General features: G+C 44.7%; 1 protein-coding gene across 5 annotated transcripts in view; it reads right to left on the reverse strand.

Moving 5' to 3' along the window:
• LOC106571556 (1-phosphatidylinositol 4,5-bisphosphate phosphodiesterase beta-1) overlaps nt 1-19,855 on the reverse strand; it is a 227,969-nt gene that overhangs the window by 42,988 nt on the left and 165,126 nt on the right. For all 5 annotated transcript variants that reach the window (XR_006759204.1, XM_045695875.1, XM_045695874.1 and 2 more), the window contains exons 9-14: nt 19,459-19,625; nt 8,866-9,012; nt 6,528-6,685; nt 5,621-5,703; nt 4,826-4,910; nt 1,836-2,007 (exon numbers count right to left, since the gene is read on the reverse strand). Coding sequence is in view for 4 of the 5 variants with exons in the window: in XM_045695875.1 (XP_045551831.1) it covers nt 1,836-2,007; nt 4,826-4,910; nt 5,621-5,703; nt 6,528-6,685; nt 8,866-9,012; nt 19,459-19,625 (812 nt within the window). In the remaining variant the exon portion in view is untranslated. The remainder of the gene's footprint in view (nt 1-1,835; nt 2,008-4,825; nt 4,911-5,620; nt 5,704-6,527; nt 6,686-8,865; nt 9,013-19,458; nt 19,626-19,855) is intronic.

Consider the following 19,855-nt stretch of genomic DNA (forward strand, 5'->3'; position numbering starts at 1 on the left):
GTGATATACACAATGGAGGCTGGTGTCTCCTGAAATCGGAGGATGGGCTCATTGTAATGACTGAACTGTAATGAATGGAAGAGTATCAAACACACTATTTCCATTCCAGCCATTACAATGAACCCGTCCCAAATATTTCTCCCTCCACCAGCTCCCACTGGATATACAGGTAACTGTCAAAATAAAGGAAACACTTGAGTAAATGAGTATATTGCATGCAGGTGCTTCCAAACTGGTCTGGTTCCTGAGTTAATTAACCAGTTAATATCCCATCATGCTTAAGGTCATGTATAAAAAGCCCAGTTGCCCATTATTTTGGCTACCATGGCTAGAAGAAGAGATCTCAAGGACTTTGAAAGAGGGGTCTCAAAGGAGCACATGGTTTAAAGGGTGTGTGTGTGTGTGTGTGTGTGTGTGTGTGTGTGTGTGTGTGTGTGTGTGTGTGTGTGTGTGTGTGTGTGTGTGTGTGCGTGTCTCAGTAGCCAGATCTCAACCCAAGTGAACCCTTGTGGGAGATTCTGAAGCCGTGCCTGAGACAGCGTCTTCCACCACCATCAGCAAAACACCAAATCGTGACATTTTGTGTGAAAGAATGTACAGCCAAGGTACATTGAAACTGTTCTGGTGGCTCGTGGTGGCCCAACGCCCTATTGAGACGTGTTATGTTGGTGTTTATTTTGGCAGTTACCTGCCATCCTGGACCTCTATACCAGATTGTCAGACTCCAGCCACCCAAGTCATAGACTGTTCTCTCTGCTCCCGTATGGCAAGCGGTACCAATAGACCAAGTCTGGATCCAACAGGATCCTGAACAGCTTCTACCCCCAAGCCATAAGACTGCTAAATAGTTTGTTAAATAGACTAATCACATACGCTGCTGCTGCTGTTTATTATCGATCCTGTTGTCTAATCATTTTATCCCTACATATCTACCTCAATTACCTCGTACCCCTGCAAATCGACTTGGTACTGGTACCCTGTGTATATAGCCAAGTTATCGTTACTCATTCTGTATGTATTATTACTTGTATTATTATTATTATTATTATTATGTGTTATTACTTTTCTATTATTTCTCTATTTTCTTTCTCTCTGCATTGTTGGGAAGGGCCTGTAAGCATTTCACTGTTAGTTACACCTGTTGTTTACGAAGCATGTGTCGAATAAAATGTGATTTGATTTGTCTGTGAAATCCTTCAGAAATCAGCATGGGCTGCAGTAGTGTAGGACATAGTGTGTGTCTGTGAGTCTACCAGCAGGGGGCAGTGTGTACTAGTGTATGAGTATGGCGCGTGGCTGGAAGCCCCAGTAGGCTGCTGTTGATGGATGCCGGGTGATTCTGTGTGAAGGGGAATGCAAAGAGCATCGATCCTGCCGCCTGCCTGTCCCTGGTACAGCAGGGCTGTCTGCTGGGTAGTTATAAAACTAACCCACACACACACACACACACACACACACACACACACACACACACACACACACACACACACACACACGCCTAGGTTGATATACACGCATGCGCACCGGAGCTAGACTTTCGGCCCCACCAGTGAGTGTGTGTGCCCGGGGTGGGACTGGGAGTGTATGAGTATATGAAATAGTCAATAACACAGGTCACTGATGGAGAGGGCCATGAAAGCGATGGATGATCAACTACAGCCATTTCTTACTATAAGATGTAGGATTTATGATTGGCAAACAATTCTCCCACCAGTACTTCTGCTGACTCGCAGCGTTGCACTTCGTTATAAATCGAATAACCACCCTCTGTGTGCGAATGGCCTACAAGAGACGTGTCTTTCTGCTGCTGCCGCTGCTGTGTGTGTGTCCCATACCTGTGCTGGGAGAAGAAGGCTCATGCACACTGGATGAGTCGCTGTAGGTGTTGGAGGCCTGCTCTGACAGTTTCTTCTTGGTGCTCGATGTCTTGATGTGTTTCTTCTTGTTCTTCACCAGAATCTTTCCCATCAGATCCATAGGACTGGGCAGGTGTACACCTGCTTCCAACTAGAGACAAAGAGAGAGGGGTGAAGGGAGAGAGAGAGGGGTGAAGGGAGAGAGAGGGTGAAGGGAGAGAGAGGGGTGAAGGGAGAGAGAGGGGTGAAGGGAGAGAGAGAGGTGTGAAGGGAGAGAGAGGGGTGAAGGGAGAGAGAGGGGTGAAGGGAGAGAGAGAGGGGTGAAGGGAGAGAGAGAGGGGTGAAGGGAGAGAGAGAGGGGTGAAGGGAGAGAGAGGGGTGAAGGGAGAGAGAGGGGTGAAGGGAGAGAGAGAGGTGTGAAGGGAGAGAGAGGGGTGAAGGGAGAGAGAGGGGTTAAGGGAGAGAGAGGGGTGAAGGGAGAGAGAGGGGTGAAGGGAGAGAGAGGGGTGAAGGGAGAGAGAGAGGGAGAGGGGTGAAGGGAGAGAGAGGGGTGAAGGGAGAGAGAGGGGTTAAGGGAGAGAGGTGAAGGGAGAGAGAGGGGTGAAGGGAGAGAGAGGGGTGAAGGGAGAGAGGTGAAGGGAGAGAGAGGGGTGAAGGGAGAGAGAGGGGTGAAGGGAGAGAGGTGAAGGGAGAGAGAGGGGTGAAGGGAGAGAGAGGGGTGAAGGGAGAGAGGTGAAGGGAGAGAGAGGGGTGAAGGGAGAGAGAGGGGTGAAGGGAGAGAGAGGGGTGAAGGGAGAGAGAGAGGGAGCCATCGAGGCAGAGACATGAGTTACTCTTTACGTGAAAGTAACACGCAAGCAAAGGTCCTACTAATGATCACGTTGGTGGGTGTGTGTGGTAGGCAAGGGTATCAAAACAAACTTAGTGTTGTGACGATGAGAAGGTGCTGGTCATAGTGTTAAAGGCTTAGTGAACTGAATGAGAAAAAAAAGGCCATTACAAGCTGGTTTGGCAGTGTGTTTAGTTTACAGCCTCAAAAGTGTTTAGTTTACAGCCTCAAAATTGTTTAGTTTACAGCCTCAAAAGTGTTTAGTTTACAGCCTCAAAGGTGTTTAGTTTACAGCCTCAAAAGTGTTTAGTTTACAGCTTCAAAAGCTTTTAGTTTACAGCTTCAAAACGTTCTACACTCCTGAATATGCTTCCTTTGAGGAGAGTGGGAGCATATCCATAAACACGTTCTCTCTCTGGAGAGCAGGCTGGAGTAAGCACAACACTGGTTAATTCATGTGATACATTTCTGTTCTGTTGGATCACACTGCTGATGCCCATTAATAATGGCGCACCAGAAGACGTTTTTTCTCATCACACACACGCACGCGCGCACGCAGGCGCTCATACATGTAGGCACGCGTACGCACGGGCACACACATACGCTCAACAACTTCCTGAGCTGCGGCCCTTTCCTCGCAGTCAATCACCAAAACCTCTAGTGGCGTCATAGGTGGAGTGTTATTCATATCTTTCAGAATTTCATCGTTAATACAAAACGCACAAACATTTAACAAAGAAAATCCGGTGTTTCTGTGTCAAACGGTTTTGCTATATTTCAGTCTTCTGTGATGTATATAACATGTAATGTTGGGATGCAAACTCTTAATTGAATACATTTCAACTCTATATCTGACATGGTACATGTGCCTTCTTTTTTTTAAGCCCATAACCATGTGTGTGTGGTGTATACTTTGGTTTCAAAGTAGATGTGTTTAGGACTACCAAGAAACACTCTGTGTGACCCTGATTTAGCTCACTGCAGTAAAAGGTTAAACAGCATCAGACTTATGAGCATCTGCCATATCCACTTGTCTTCGAAAACGAGTTGAGCATTTTCCCCTTAAACGGAAGCACCTGGGAGGCTAGTGGGAGAAGCTGGCATTTTGTTCTCTGTGCCCACTTATCACTCACTCGATAGTGGATATCTGACTCTCTTTCTCTCTACCTCTTTTCAGAAAGTACTGCTCTGATAACAAGTCATTCACTGGGAGGGCTTATGCGCACACGCACGCACACACACACGCGCACACGCACACGCACACACGCACACGCACACGCACACACACACACTAGCCCTACTGCTGTTGCACCCAGTGAGGTAATGTGTAAAGTTACGCTCCTTCATTCCACCAGGGACAACGACCAACAGTTCACTGCTGATTAAAGGGCCGGATGGTAACTGTAGGTGTCTCTGTGTCCTTGTCTGTCTGTGCTTGTGAGTGCGTTCGTGCGTGCGTGTGTTTGATTGCCGTTACGTAAGAATGGGCTCGGAGGAAAAAGTTCTTCCACAAAGGGACAACGCAAGCTTTTCACTGGTAGCCATGGCAACTGGGGGGGGGGGGAGTAGATAAAGGGTTTCCAAGAAATACAGCATACAGATTACCCCGTAACACAACACACATGCATAGAAACCCGTCTCCATTCATTCTACCATGAGAGACTGCCCATATGCAGTTTAACCTCTGATAGCCGGGTAAGGGTCTGATTGATAGTGAGGGAGAGAACCATGTGATTGTAATTGCAGACAGGTGAAAAGGGTATGTTTGGATAAAGGGAGATGGAAGGGTGAGAGAGAGAGAGATAGACGGGTAGGTAGGTAGGGAGAGAGAGAGAGAGATGGCAATGTTAACATACGTTTCCCATCCCAATAAAGCCCCTTGAATTGAAATTGAATTGAGAGAGAGATAGAGAGAGAGATAGATAGAGAGAGATAGATAGAGAGATAGATAGAGAGATGAACAGAGGCAGGGTAGACTTCTAGGTTTAGTCCACGAGGCTGTTCAGATGGCTGCTCAGGGGTGACGGAGGGGAGAGGAACACTTCACACTCACAGGTACATGCCATAAAGGTGTCTAGAACGGTGCGTTTGACAATGCGTGTGTATAGTGTGTGAACATGAGTGTGCCTTCTCTACTTACAGGGTACTTCTCCAGAGGGTCGGTCAGTAACATGTCTCCAAATATTGATCTGCAGTATTCCGCCATCTTGGCCTGCTGCTTTGGCCTGGGAGGCAACACACACACACCGTTAACACCCTTACAATCACCTCACAGTGGCCTAATGTTAGTATTTAGACATTGACTATTGGAGTGGATAGTGTTGCTGTGACCGTTTGGGATTCGAACCTGGGTGTCCTGGGGAAGCTAAAGCAAGTCTCAGGCAAGGTCACACATCATGCGGGTGTGGTTCAACAAATGACCTAGGCTAAGTTACACTTTATCCCTCTGTAACCTACTCCTTGCAGACACCCCATCTGGACCATGCCACCAATGTGACCAAACTACAGTTCCAACCTGGGTCTCATGCGCGCCACAAGATTGTGTTTGCACACCGAGGAGCTAAGCCAAGTCTTCAAGTCTCAGGCAGGGTTACTCAACATGCAAACGTGGCTCACCAAACCACCTTCGCTACATTAGCATGTAGCTAGCTAATGGCTTCAGAGTAGCTAGTATTACCATGTAGCTATTAGCTAATGCCCTACTATACGACTGGCTAACATTAGCATACAGTTAATTAGCTCATGACATAAGAGTGGCGAGCATTAGCATGGCAGTTAAAATGGCACTAACATAGCTATAGACTCACAGAGGTTCAGAATCACCGTTTGAACTGAAGTTAAACAAATAGGGACGTTGGTGGTGTGTACATCCATCAAAGACATCAAACAAAGGTAAACTGGATAACACACAGAGCCGTGAGAGTTGTTGACTCACGAGTCCACGTGGTTCTCAAAGGAGAGGATGACAGGGAAAGGGGAGGTCTTGAAGGCACACTCTGCTATGGCCTCAATCACTTCCTATAGACACGGAACAGACAGACAGGGTGTCAGAACTGGTCAAGGACCAATGGGAGCAAAGATCAATGAATGTGATCGCTGATCAGAATTGGTGAATCTAGTTTCATAGATGTGCGTTGAAACGGCTCAGATTTTCATCAACTCTTAACCAAATGACCTCTGGTCAGGCTAAACCAAAATATAGGAATATTTGAAGTACAATATTGGTATTATACAGTATTTACAGTGATGTGGAGAGCAACTGGTGTAGAGCTTGTTGACTCATTGAACATCTGATAGGGAGTGTTAAATGGTTACAGATGAAGTGGTTAAGTGAAATTTACAACCATTTTACAAACACTAATGCATTTAATGCACTTAATAGCTTTACCTCTGTCTCTATCACACACACTTCCCCTACTCTCTCTCCGTCTCTCATTCCCTCTACCAGTCCACTTACACATTTCTACTTTACTCTCAATCCAACTTCTCTTGCACTTAGTACTCTCATTAATAAAGACCAAATTCCCCTCTATCAATCAATCTCTTCTCCACCCTAGGCCTGGCTCCCTCCTTTCCTCCTCTCCTCTCCCTGGGCTTATTCGTTCTTCCCTCTGCTTCTCTCCTTTACCCCTCCGTGCTTCAATTATTCTCTCCTCCCCTCTCTCCTGTTGCTCTCTACCATACTAAACACCACGCAAATCGTTGCCTCTGTGTCCCTGTTACTCAAACAATCTGTTGCTCTCTCTCTTTCCAGCTCTCTCTTCCTTCCTCGACCCCTCTCCCTCCTCTCTTTTGCTCCCTTCTCTCTCTCTCCTCTATCTCTCTGGTTCCAGACAGTTTACCTTGAAGGAGATTTCAGTTGTCATGGTGAATCCGTGTGTGATGACAGGTTCTTCTTCGGTGGTGCGTCCCTTCCAGCAGTCCAACTCGATACAGCGACACCCTGAAAGGAGGACCTGGCGGTACATCTCCACCGACGAGTTACCTGCCAGCTGGCCCGCTACACACACACAAACAAACATGGGCGCGCGCACACACACACACATTACTCTTTCAACAGTTAATAACCACATTATTTCCTTCTGAGATCCAGGAGTCCTACTGTGTGTCAACACGAGACATTCCCACACATCTCAAGCTCTCATTAAGCACATTAGCCATTAGAGTGGGGAAATGGATACGAGCAGCACCACATTCCACACAGCCGAGCAGCGCACAAGCAGATCTCATCCCCACTTTCTCCATTAACAAAGCAATTATCTCCACATTAGCATCGTATTACCGCCGCGCAGAGACAACAGTGTCAATGCGAGACGCAGGCACATCTGTGGCTGAGTGGATGTGGGTATGTGTGTCTGTGTGTCGCACTTCAGGATGCGCCCCCTGAGCTCCTCTATAAATGCAATTTCATCTCTTCCTAAGGAGCGTGAATGGACACACACACAGACACACACACAACACGACTTCCGGGTGATTACAGCATCCGCCATTAGAGGAAAGTTAACTTCTAAATGAGTTCCTGCCTTCAGCACGGCATGAAACACAGTTTTAATAAGAAGGAGATTACAGACGGATCAATGTGAAGGAATAATAATGCCCTGACCACGATAAAATAAGCAGTAATGACTTATTAGAAATATCCTTGTCTTCCTCTGCCATGGAACAAGCAAACAGTGTTGGGGAGTAGTGAACTACATGTTGTTCAACTAGTAATGTATCTACATTTTGCAGCAACTTGGTGGTAGTTGGATTGAATTAAATCTTTGTAGTGTTTTCAGTAGTTAATAACTTTTTGGACATGTAGCGGTGTAGCTAACTACCATTGTTTTGCAAAAATAAAATATGTGTGAAGTAGGCAATCATTTCCTTTATTTTTCGGGATCAGACCTGCCTAATTCTCACTTTAAACAGTGTTTTTGTGTTTAACAGGCTAAATTACACATACTGTATAGGCTAAGTTGAAATACAGTATGACCCCCCAAGTGATCTGCTCTTGCAATCTGTAGTCTATGACATTTCAGATTTACATATGAAAAATGTATTTTTCAAAGTAACTTCAGTTAAGTAAACAATATCTTTCTCAAGGGTAACTTTAGTATAGCTTATCTTCTTCCAGTGTGAAGTAATTGGTAGCTTGGTGAACTATATTTTCATAGTATCTTCCCCAACACTGCAAGCAAAGGTCTCTGTAAAGTTTCTTTGTAACTTCCAGAAATGATTTATCGTCATAACTTAGTTCATTAATGTGTAATACAATAAGACAACTGTCACGACTTCCGCCGAAGTCGGTTCCCCTCCTTGTTCGGGCGGTGCTCGGCAGTCGGCGTCTCCGGTCTTCTAGCCATCATCGATCCACTTTTCATTTTCCATTTGTTTTGTCTTGTCTTCTCACACACCTGGTCTCAATTTCCCTCATTACATGTTGTGTATTTAACCCTCTGTTCCCCCCATGTCTTTGTGCGGAATTGTTTATTGTAAGTGCATGTGCACGTTTTCTCTGGTGCGCGACGGGTTTTGTACCCATTTGTTTATTGTTCTGGTTTCCGGTGGTTTTATGAATAAAACTGCTCCGTTGATTACCCAGTTTTGCTCTCCTGCGTCTGACTTCCCTGCCGCCAGTTATGCACTCCCTTACAACAACGTGTCAATAGGAGAATAAGAATAAGAAGACGTGATAAGGGAATGAATGAACACATTGTGTATCTTCCTCAATTTATTTTTCCCTTTTCAGTCTTTGACATTAGCCTATTAAAGAAATAAAATGTTCCTCTGGCGGGAGAAAGTTGATTCACGAGAGATTTTCATGCGCAATCCATCTCCCCGGAATATATTTCAATATATGAATAATAATATCTCTTGTAGCTAGAATGGCCTTTGTAGTTTTGGTTTGTAATTCTTATTGCTGCCACATGCCAGTCAGTCTGAATACCAGTCTGAAGAAATGTTGAACTCATGAATAAGAATGAAGTCAGTCTCAAAGAGAGTGCTGATTGGATAAGCACCTGAGGTACACAGGAGGAGAAGGCCCCTTATTGGCTGATATTGGATGACAGACTTACAGTAGAGGAGGGTGAAACAGGAAGGTGAAACTTCCTTCAAGAACCGGTGTTAGTAGCAACCAGAGTATTTCAATAAAAAACCTGGAATAAAAGTTTCTGAAGTTTCAAAATAGGTGCCTACCTGTGAGGTATGTATTGTGGGAAGAGTTGATGAAGTAATGAGACAGCGGTAAGGTCATGTCTTCACTCTGGTCCAGCTTCTCTGGTGGGATGATGCTGTTCTCTTCACTACTCAGATACTTGGCGAAGCCCTCCACTGAGATCTGACCTGTAGGAACACGCACAAAAACACACAACATTACAGAGGGTAGCTCTGTAGCTACTGTAGCTTAGACTCATTACTCAGATGCTTGGCAAAGCCTACATCTAACCTGCAGGATGACAAGATGAGCAAAACAGCAGAGACAATAGACAGAGAAGTGGAGACACTGGAAGACAACCTCTCAAACCCTGGGTAAAGATATGTGTCCATCGTGTCAGTTTTGTGCTACAGGCTGTAAGCTAAGTGTTAGGTTGTAGCTCAACTAAGCTTAACCCTGCAGAGTTTAAACTAGGTCCTAATGCTGCTAACAAAAGCAGACAAGCTGAAAAATCTCTAGTGTAACCCGGATGGAAAGGTTTCACCACTGACATTATTACCCATCGACACAGTCCCTCAATCAATCAGTGTGTGTGTGTGTGTGTGTGTGTGTGTGGTTCCCTCAATCAATCCATGTCTACATTAGAGGGCCCCAGTGTGTATGTGTGTGGGTGTACATTAGAGAGCCACAGAGATCAATCTCAGGGACAAAGGCTGTTTCAAACCCTGACCACAAGGGTTGGACCTATGACTCCCACACTGAGTCACCCTACAATCCACACTCTGGCGTTCTTCCAGTGTGTGTTAATACCTTAGATGTAAAAAAAAAAAAAAAAAAAATAGATTGCACAACGCAGAGGCAAATGATGAAGTAATAATTAATAAGTGCTGTTAGCTTATTGTTTTAAAATCACTCAGATATCCTGTAGAATAAACATTCAAAGAGTGCATTTACAAGTCAGGTGCATGAGAAGCTTCAAACGCTCCCACTCCCATGACAGACATGCTCCCTTTAAATCCAACACATCACACACACGCACACTAAACCAATATCCTTTGATCAATGATCTCTATAGCCGGGGAAATAAACGCTAACACAAGCAGCCAATTAGCCTCCCTTAACCGCACAGGCACCCAGAACTAGCGACTGTTACACACACACACACACACACACACACACACACACACACACACACACACACACACACACACACACACACACACACACACCTATCTCCCTCTGGTACAAACCTTACCTCTGCAGAGACACTGGGGAGTGTAAGCTGATCCTAGATCTGTGCCCTGTGTAATCTCCTCCACCAGCCCTGTGTCTGAGAGGAACGCCTAAATGCTTTCCCTACGGTGAAATAAAACCTGTAAAACGACAACTCCCCTCACAGATACACTATATATACAAAAGTGGGTGGACTCCCCTTCGGATTAGTGGATTTGGCTATTTCAGCCACACACGTCACTGACAGGTGTATAAAATCGAGCACACAGCCATGCAATCTCCATAGACAAACATTGGCAGTAGAATGACCTTACTGAAGAGCCCAGTGACTTTCAACATGGCACCGTCAAAGGATGCCACCTTTCCAACAAGTCAGTTCATCAAATTTCTGCCCTGTTAGAGCTGCCCCGGTCAACTGAAAGTGCTGTTATTGTGAAGTGGAAACTTCTAGGAGCAACAACTGCTCAGCCGCAAAGTGGTAGGCCACACAAGATCATAGAACGTGACCGCTAAGTGCTGAAGCGCGTAATGTGTAAAAATGGTCTGTCCTCGGTTGCAACAGTCACTACTGAGTTCCAAACTGCCTCTGGAAGCAACGTCAGCACAAGAACTGTTTGTCGGGAGCTTCATTAAATGGGTTTCCATCAGTGGAGGCTGCTAAGGGGAGAATGGCTCTTAATAATGGCTGGAATGGAGTGAATGAAATGGCATCAAACCAGGTGTATGATGTATTTGATACCATTCCACTGATTCCGCTTCAGCCATTACCATGAGCCAGTCCTCCCCAATTAAGGTGCCACCAACCTCCTGTGGTTTCCATGGCCGAGCAGCCACACACAAGCCTAAGATCACCATGCACAATGCCATGCGACTGCTGGAGTGGTGTAAAGCTCATCGACATTGGACTCTTGAGCACTGGAAACACGTTCTCTAGAGTGATGAATCACGCTTCACCATCTGGCAGTGCGATGGACGAATCTAGGTTTGGCGGATGCCAGGAGAACGCTACCTGCCCTAATGTATAGTGGCAACTGTAAAGTTTGCTGAGGAGGAATAATGAATGGTCTGGGGCTGTTTTTCATGGTTCGGGCTAGGCCCCTTAGTTCCAGTGAAGGTAAATCTTAACGCTACAAAATACAATAACATTCTAGATGATTCTGTGCTTCCAACTTTGTGGCAACAGTTTGGGGAAGGCCCTATCCTGTTTCAGCATGACAATGCCCCTGTGCACAATGCGAGGTCCATACAGAAATGGTTTGTTGAGATCGGTGTGGAAGAACTTGACTGGCCTGTACAGAGCCCTGACCTCAAACACCTTTGGGATGAATTGGAATGCCAACCATCAGCCAGGCCTAATCGACCAACATCAGTGCCTGACCTCACTAATTCTCTTGTGGCTGAATGGAAGCAAGTCCCCGCAGCAATGTTCCAACATCTAGTGGAAATCCTTCCCAGAAGAATGAAGGCTGTTATAGCAGCAAAGGGGGGACCATATTATTACCATACTCCATATTAAGGGGGGACCAACTCTATGATTTTGGAATGAGATGTTCGACGAGCAGGTGTCCACATACTTTGGTGATGTAGTGTAGATGGTTCTACTTTTCGAGGTAGTAGTTTGTAAGTCCCTAATATGGCAGGTTTGATTGAAGTTTTCAAATGTTGTCAAGCCTTCCAGAGGTAAAGGTTATGAGTTCATCAAAGGTCTATACAGATTTGATTTAGACATAACTGACTTAAGACATAGGTTAAGAGGACCTTGTTTAGGTCTCTGTGTGTGAGAGAGAGAGAGAGAGAGAAAGAGAGAGAGAGAGAGAGAGAGAGAGAGAGAGAGAGAGAGAGAGAGAAAGAGAGAGAGAGAGCGAGAGAGCAAGTGAGGGTCAGAGAGACGAGAGAAAGGCGACCTAAATGCCAGAACCGGACAAGAATCAGACATCCTCAGCACACAGGGGGACAAACACCTACCTGGAGGTGACAGCATTCCCTCCCCCATATGCCCCCCTAGACACAACTACGACAACATAACCAACAAAAATGGGTCACAACTCCTGCTCTGTCGGACGCTGGGTATGTACATAGTCAATGGTAGGCTTCGAGGGGACTCCTATGGTAGGTACACACAGCTCATCTCTTGGCAGTAGTACTGTAGAAGAATTTATCACTGACCTCAACCCAGTCTTTTAGAGCGTTCACAGTCAGCCCACTGACACCCCTATCAGATCACAGAAAAATCACACTCTAATCACACTCTATAGAGCAATACTCAATCATGAGACAGCAAAGCCAAAGGAGCTGAATAATATCAATACATGCTATAGATGGAAGGAAAGTAGCGTGGAAATCTACCAAAAAACAACTAGGCAACAACAAATTCAATCCCTTCTAGACAATTTCCTTGACAAAATGTTTCACTGTAATAGTGAAAGAGTAAACTTGGCAGTAGAAAACCTAAACAGTATATTTGACCTCTCAGCTTCCCTATCAAATCGAAAAATGTCAAGCAGACAACCTAAGAAAATGAACAACAATGACAAATGGTTTGATGAAGAATTAAAAACCTAAGAAAGAAATTGAGAAACCTATCCAACCAAAAACATAGAGACCCAGAAAACCTGAGTCTACGGCTCCACTATGGTAAATCACTAAAACAATACAGAAGTACACTACGGAAAAAGAAGGAACAGCATGTCAGAAATCAGCTCAATGTAATTGAAGAATCTATAGAATCTCACCACTTCTGGGAAAATTGGAAAACTCTAAACAAACAACAACACGAAGAGGTATCTATCCAAAATGGATATGTATGGATAAACCACTTCTCCAATCTTTGGGTCTCCATAACAAAGAACAAACAGCAAAAACATACATGATCAAATGATCAAATACAAATCTTAGAATCAACTATTAAACCCACTGGATTCTCCAATTACATTGAATGAACTACAGGACAAAATACAAACCCTCCAACCCAAAAAGGCCTGTGGTGTTGATGGTATCCTAAATGAAATTATAAAATGTACAGACCACAAATTCCAATTGGCTATACTTAAACTCTTTAACATCATCCTCAGCTCTGGCATCTTCCCCAATATTTGGAAGCAAGGACTGATCACCCCAATCTACAAAAGTGGAGACAAATTTGACCCAAATAACTACCGTGGGATATGGGTCAACAACAACCTTGGGAAAATCCTCTGCATTATCATTAACAGCAGACTCGTACATTTCCTCAGCGAAAAACAATGTACTGAGAAAATGTCAAATTCGCTTTGTACCAAATTACCGTATGACAGACCACGTATTCACCCTGCACACCCTAATTGACAAACAAACAATCCAAAACAAAGGCAAAGTCTTCTCATGCTTTGTTTATTTCAAAACAGTTTTTAACTCAATTTGGCACGAGGGCCTGCTATTGTCACGTCCTGACCAGTATAAGGGGTTATTTGTTATTGTAGTTTGGTCAGGACGTGGCAGGGGTGTGTTTATTTAGAGTGTTTCGGGGTTTGTTGGGCTATGTTCTGTTTTAAGAGGGGTGTTTGTTTAGAGTGTTTCGGGGTTTGTTGGGCTATGTTCTGTTTTAAGAGGGGTGTTTGTTTAGAGTGTTTCGGGGTTTGTTGGGCTATGTTCTGTTTTAAGAGGGGTGTTTGTTTAGAGTGTTTCGGGGTTTGTTGGGCTATGTTCTGTTTTAAGAGGGGTGTTTGTTTAGAGTGTTTCGGGGTTTGTTGGGTTATGTTCTTGTTAGTCTATTTCTATGTTAGTTCTAGTATGTCTATTTCTATGTGGTGTTTGTTGGGTTGACCTTCAATTTGAAGCAGCTGCTCCTAGTTGCTTCTAATTGAAGGTCCTATTTAAGAGGGGTGTTTTTCTATGGGATGTTGTGGGTAGTTGTTCCGTGTATAGCTAGCTGTAAGCCTTACAGGACTGTTTATCGTCGTTGTTTTTTGTATACTTTTGTTTTGGTTTTCCTTCTTTCTGCCGAATAAAAGAAGACGAGTATACACATTCCCGCTGCATTTTGGTCCACTTTATACGACGGACGTGACAGCTATACAAATTGATGGAAAGTGGTGTTGGGGGAAAAACATACAACATTATAAAATCCATGTACACAAACAACAAGAGTGGGGTTAAAATTAGCAAAAAACACACACATTTCTTTCCACAGGGCCGGGGTGTGAGACAGGGATGCAGCTTAAGCCCCACCCTCTTCAACATATACTGTATATCAACGAATTGGCGAGGGCACTAGAACAGTCTGCATGCAGCACAGTCTGCATCACCCTACTAGAATCTGTATTCAAATGACTACTGTTTGCTGATGATCTGGTGCTTCTGTCCCCAACCAAGGAGGGCCTACAGCAGTACCTAGATCTTCTGCACAGATTCTGTCAGACCTGGGCCCTGACAGTAAATCTCAGTAAGACAAAAATAATGGTGTTCCAAAAAAGGTCCAGTTCCCAGGACCACAAATACAAATTCCATCTAGACACCGTTGCCCTAGAGCACACAAAAAACTATACATATCTTGGCCTAAACATCAGAGCCACAGATAACTTACACAAAGCTGTGAACGAGCTGAGAGACAAGGCAAGAAGGGCCTTCTATGCCATCAAAAGGAACATAAAATTTGACATACCAATTAGGATCTGGCTAAAAATACTTGAATGAGTTATAGAACCCATTTCCCTTTATGGTTGTGAGGTCTGGGGTACGCTCTCCAACCAAGAATTCACTAAATGGGACAAACACCAAATTGAGACTCTGAATGCAGAATTCTGAAAAAATATCCTCCGTGTACACAGTAAAACACCAAATAATGTATGCAGAGCAGAATTAGGCCGATGGCTAATTATCAAAATCCAGAAAAGAGCCGTTAAATTCTACAACCACATAAAAGGAAGCAATTCCCAAACCTTCCATAACAAAGCCATCACCTACAGATAAATACACATGGAGAAGAGCCCCCTAAGAAAGCTGGCTCTGTTCACAAACACAAACAGACCCCACAGAGCCCCAGGACAGCAACACAATTAGACCCAACCATATCATGCATGCATTACTTGACACATTGGAAAGAATTGACCAAATAACGGAGAAAACTAGAATGCTATTTGGCTCTAAACAAAGAGTACACAGTGGCAGAATACCTGACCACTGTGACTGACCAAAACTAAGGAAAGCTTTGACTATGTACAGACTCGGTGAGCATAGCCTTGTTATTGAGAAAGGCCGCCGTAGGCAGACCTGGCTCTCAAGAGAAGACAGGCTATGTGCCCACTGCTCACAAAATTAGCTGGAAACTGAGCTGCACTTCCTAACCACCTGCCAAATGTATGACCATATTAGAGACACATATTTCCCTCAGATTACACAGATCCACAATGAATTCGAAAACAAACCCAATTTTGATAAACTCCCATATCTATTGGGTGAAATACCACAGTGTGCCATCACAGCAGCGAGATTTGTGACCTGTTGCCACAAGAAAAGGGCAACCAGTGAAGAACAAACACCAATGTAAATACAACCTGTATTTATGTTTATTAATTTTCCCTTTTGTACATTAACTATTTACACATCATTACAACACCGTATATAGACATAATATGACATTTGAAACGGTCCCGTGTGGCTGAGTTGGTAGAGCATGGTGTTTGCAATGCCAGGGTTGTGGGTTCGATTCCCATGGGGGACCAGTACCAAAAAAAATATATAATAATAATAAAATGTATGCATTCACTACTGTAAGTCGCTCTGGATAAGAGTGTCTACTAAAATGTAAAAATGTTTATTCTTTTGTAAGTGTAATGTTTGCTATTATTTTATGTTGTTGTTAATTTGTTTATTATCTATTTCACTTGCTTTGGCAATGCAAATATAAGTTTCCCATGCCAATAAAGCCCTTAAATTGAACTGAATTGAGAGACAGCGAGAGGGTCAGAAAGACAAAGAGAGAGAGGGAGCAAGACAGAGAGAGAGAGAGCGAGAGAGAGAGAGAGCGAGAGAGAGAGAGCGCGAGAGTGAGAGAGGGAGAGAGTGAGTGAGAGAGAGAGAACAGGAGTCTCTTTTTCCACTCCTCTTCCTGAATAAGAACCCCGGTAGGACTGGACCTCAGGATCTGTTCTGTCCCACGGACCTGGGAAGAGGGCAAACGCACATGTGAGTGTGTGTGTGTGTGAGGAAGTGAGAGAGTGAGTGAGAGAGTGTGTGGGTGTGTATGAATGTTGGTGTGAAGATTGTGTGGTATAGAGGAAACGCGTGAAGAGTATGTGAAGGGGAAGGTTATGTGTGTGTCTGTGTGTGTGTGTGTGTGTGTGTGTGTGTGTGTGTGTGTGTGTGTGTGTGTGTGTGTGTGTGTGTGTGTGTGTGTGTGTGTGTAACTCTGTGGCTATCATCAGAGCAGATGGCAGTCCTTCCTCTGCCCCAGGCTGAATAAATACTGCAGTGGGAAATCTGTCGTTCGGACTGGGAAGGGCAGAGGGACGTGTGTGTGTGTTAGAGGTATTCACGGGTCAACCCAAACCCGACCGCCGAGCGGGTCCGGGTCCAAAATGTTATTTTTTCCCTCTGGTCCGAATGCGGTCCTGTTTGATTGTCATCAGGTCTCAGGTCTATGTAACTACAGCTGATAGACCCGGGTGGACCCAAATATATCCGACTACGGCTCTGCATAGCCTAGAACATATTTATTCTACGCTAAAATTGCTAATATAGCTGAAGTGAAATACAATTAACTTGTCATCTGTTTGACCATTACAATGTAAAAACTTAAAGCAGCACCTCGGTCACCAAAAATTCCCAGTGATTTTCTTTGGCCATGAAGTTGTGGCTCAGTGTGTCTGAACCCCAGCTTCTGTCTCACAGGACAGTTTCTTTCCATGAAACACCACATCTAAACTCTCATATCCCTGGTTGCGTCCTAAACGACGCCATATTCCCTGCATAAGTCCACTACTTTTGACCAGGTCCCAAAAGTAGTGGACTGTATAGGGAATAGGCTTCCATTTGGGACACCCCTTGTGTAAAGCAGACATCACTCCTCACTCTTAGCGTTGAGTTGAACCAGCAGGACAACATGTATGCGCTGTTGAGTGCTCTGGCCCACTGGTGTGATTCAGGACTTGGAGAAGGTAGCATAAACATGACTGAGATACCAAATGGGTGGATCCTCACTCCTGAAGTCTCTGTAACCACAGAGCTCTAAGCCAGAGAGCAGGGGTGTAATAGATGTATAATAACATGGTAGTAAAGGATTATTAGCTCATTATAAAGAGGTTATAATGGGTCTAATAACAATCTGCATAATAAGTACTGTCGGTAGTCAGTGTCTGTACTTGACTTGACACAGTGTGACAGAGTGTGTGCCTGCGATGAGACAGAACTCTGTTTACAGGGCGATTTGACTGTTCCACTAAACGAAGGGGAAACTGACTGTGACTGTATGATAAACAGAGTGTGTGTGTTCCCACGTGTTCATGTGTGTGTGTGTGTGTGTGTGTGTGTGTGTGTGTGTGTGTGTGTGTGTGTGTCACTAGTATGAGCATGACAGGTGGATAGACAGGGAGTCCTCCCCTAAGTGTTCTTTACCATTGAGCACACACACACACTCACACACACACAGTCTGATAGCAAAAGAAAGAAGGAATTGCATGAGAGAGGAACGAAGTGTAGAGCAAGTGTATACGTGATTGTGAGTTTTGTATGTAAGTGTGTTTGTGTGTGTGTGTGTGGGTCTAAGCGTTCCCTGGAACCCCACTAGATCTCCTGTTTCTTGGCCCCTGGGACACGATGTTGCTGAGTGGTTTCTATGGTAACTCTCCTGCCAAACTTACCACCCCTCAGAGAAGGGGGGGGTATACTCTCAAAACACCAGAGTTCTTCTAAAACATGTAAATATACAGTGAGGGAAAAAAGTATTTGATCCCCTGCTGATTTTGTACGTTTGCCCACTGACAAAGAAATGATCAGTCTATAATTGTAATGGTAGGTTTATTTGAACAGTGAGAGACAGAATAACAACAAAAAAATCCAGAAAAATGCATGTCAAAAATGTTTTAAATTGATTTGCATTTTAATGAGGGAAATAAGTATTTGACCCCCTCTCAGTTAGAAAGATTTCTGGCTCCCAGGTGTCTTTTATACAGGTAACGAGCTGAGATTAGGAGCACACTCTTAAAGGGAGTGCTCCTAATCTCAGTTTGTTACCTGTATAAAAGACACCTGTCCACAGAAGCAATCAATCAATCAGATTCCAAACTCTCCACCATGGCCAAGACCAAAGAGCTCTCCAAGGATGTCCAGGGACAAGATTGTAGACCTACACAAGGCTGGAATGGGCTACAAGACCATCGCCAAGCTGCTTGGTGAGAAGGTGACAACAGCTGGTGCGATTATTCGCAAATGGAAGAAACACAAAAGAACTGTCAATCTCCCTCGGTCTGGGGCTCCATGCAAGATCTTTTAATTTTACATTTTTTTGGGGGGGGGGGGGGAGTTGCAATGATCATGAGAAGGGTGAGGAATCAGCCCAGAACTACACGGGAGGATCTTGTCAATGATCTCAAGGCAGCTGGGACCATAGTCACCAAGAAAACAATTGGTAACACACTACGCCGTGAAGGACTGAAATCCTGCAGCGCCCGCAAGGTCCCCCTGCTCAAGAAAGCACATATACATGCCCGTCTGAAGTTTGCCAATGAACATCTGAATGACTCAGAGGACAACTGGTGAAAGTGTTGTGGTCAGATGAGACCAAAATGGAGCTCTTTGGCATCAACTCAACTCGCCGTGTTTGGAGGAGGAGGAATGCTGCCTATGACCCCAAGACCCCTATCCCCACTGTCAAACATGGAGGTGGAAACATTATGCTTTGGGGGTGTTTTTCTGCTAAGGTGACAGGACAACTTCACCGCATCAAAAGGAAAGATGGACGGGACCATGTACCGTCAAATCTTGGGTGAGAACCTCCTTCCCTCAGACAGGGCATTGAAAATGGGACGTGGATGGGTATTCCATTATGACAATGACCCAAAACACACGGCCAAGGCAACAAAGGAGTGGCTCAAGAAGAAGCACATTAAGGTCCTGGAGTGGCCTAGCCAGTCTCCAGACCTTAATCCCATAGAAAATCTGTGGAGGGAGCTGAAGGTTCGAGTTGCCAAACGTCAGCCTCGAAACCTTAATGACTTGGAGAAGATCTGCAAAGAGGAGTGGGACAAAATCCCTCCTGAGATGTGTGCAAACCTGGTGGCCAACTACAAGAAACGTCTGACCTCTGTGATTGCCAACAAGGGTTTTGCCACCAAGTACTAAGTCATGTTTTGCAGAGGGATCAAATACTTTTTTCCCTCACTGTATGTGCCTGTGTGTATACGTGTGTGTGTGTGACTCATGCTAACCTTTTTGCATCAGCAGTTCTTTGGGTTCGTACTTATCCACCAGGCTCTGAACCTGTTCCGGTTTGAGAGGAGGGTAGAGGATCTCGTTGAGACGAGGGTCTCTCTGTCGGACATTTATAAACTCAGTCAGCTGCTCCACTGTCAGGTAGGGTTTGCTTTTAGCTCCACTAAACAAAGGACAGGAGATGGGAAGGAGAGAGCAGAGGAGAGGAGAGAGAAGAGAAGCAGGGGAACAAGACATGAGAGAGAGATAATTCAAGAGGGTGAGAGATGAGGAGAGAGGGAGAGGAACAAAGGATCAAAATGTGGCGTTAAAGTAAATGATGAGATCTGATAAAAAATCCCGATCGAGTGCACATCGCCTTTCCCTCTCTCTCTTTCGCTCTCTCTCGACGTG

This window comes from Salmo salar, chromosome ssa15 (genome assembly GCF_905237065.1).
Source record: "Salmo salar chromosome ssa15, Ssal_v3.1, whole genome shotgun sequence".
Taxonomy (NCBI): Eukaryota; Metazoa; Chordata; class Actinopteri; order Salmoniformes; family Salmonidae; genus Salmo; species Salmo salar.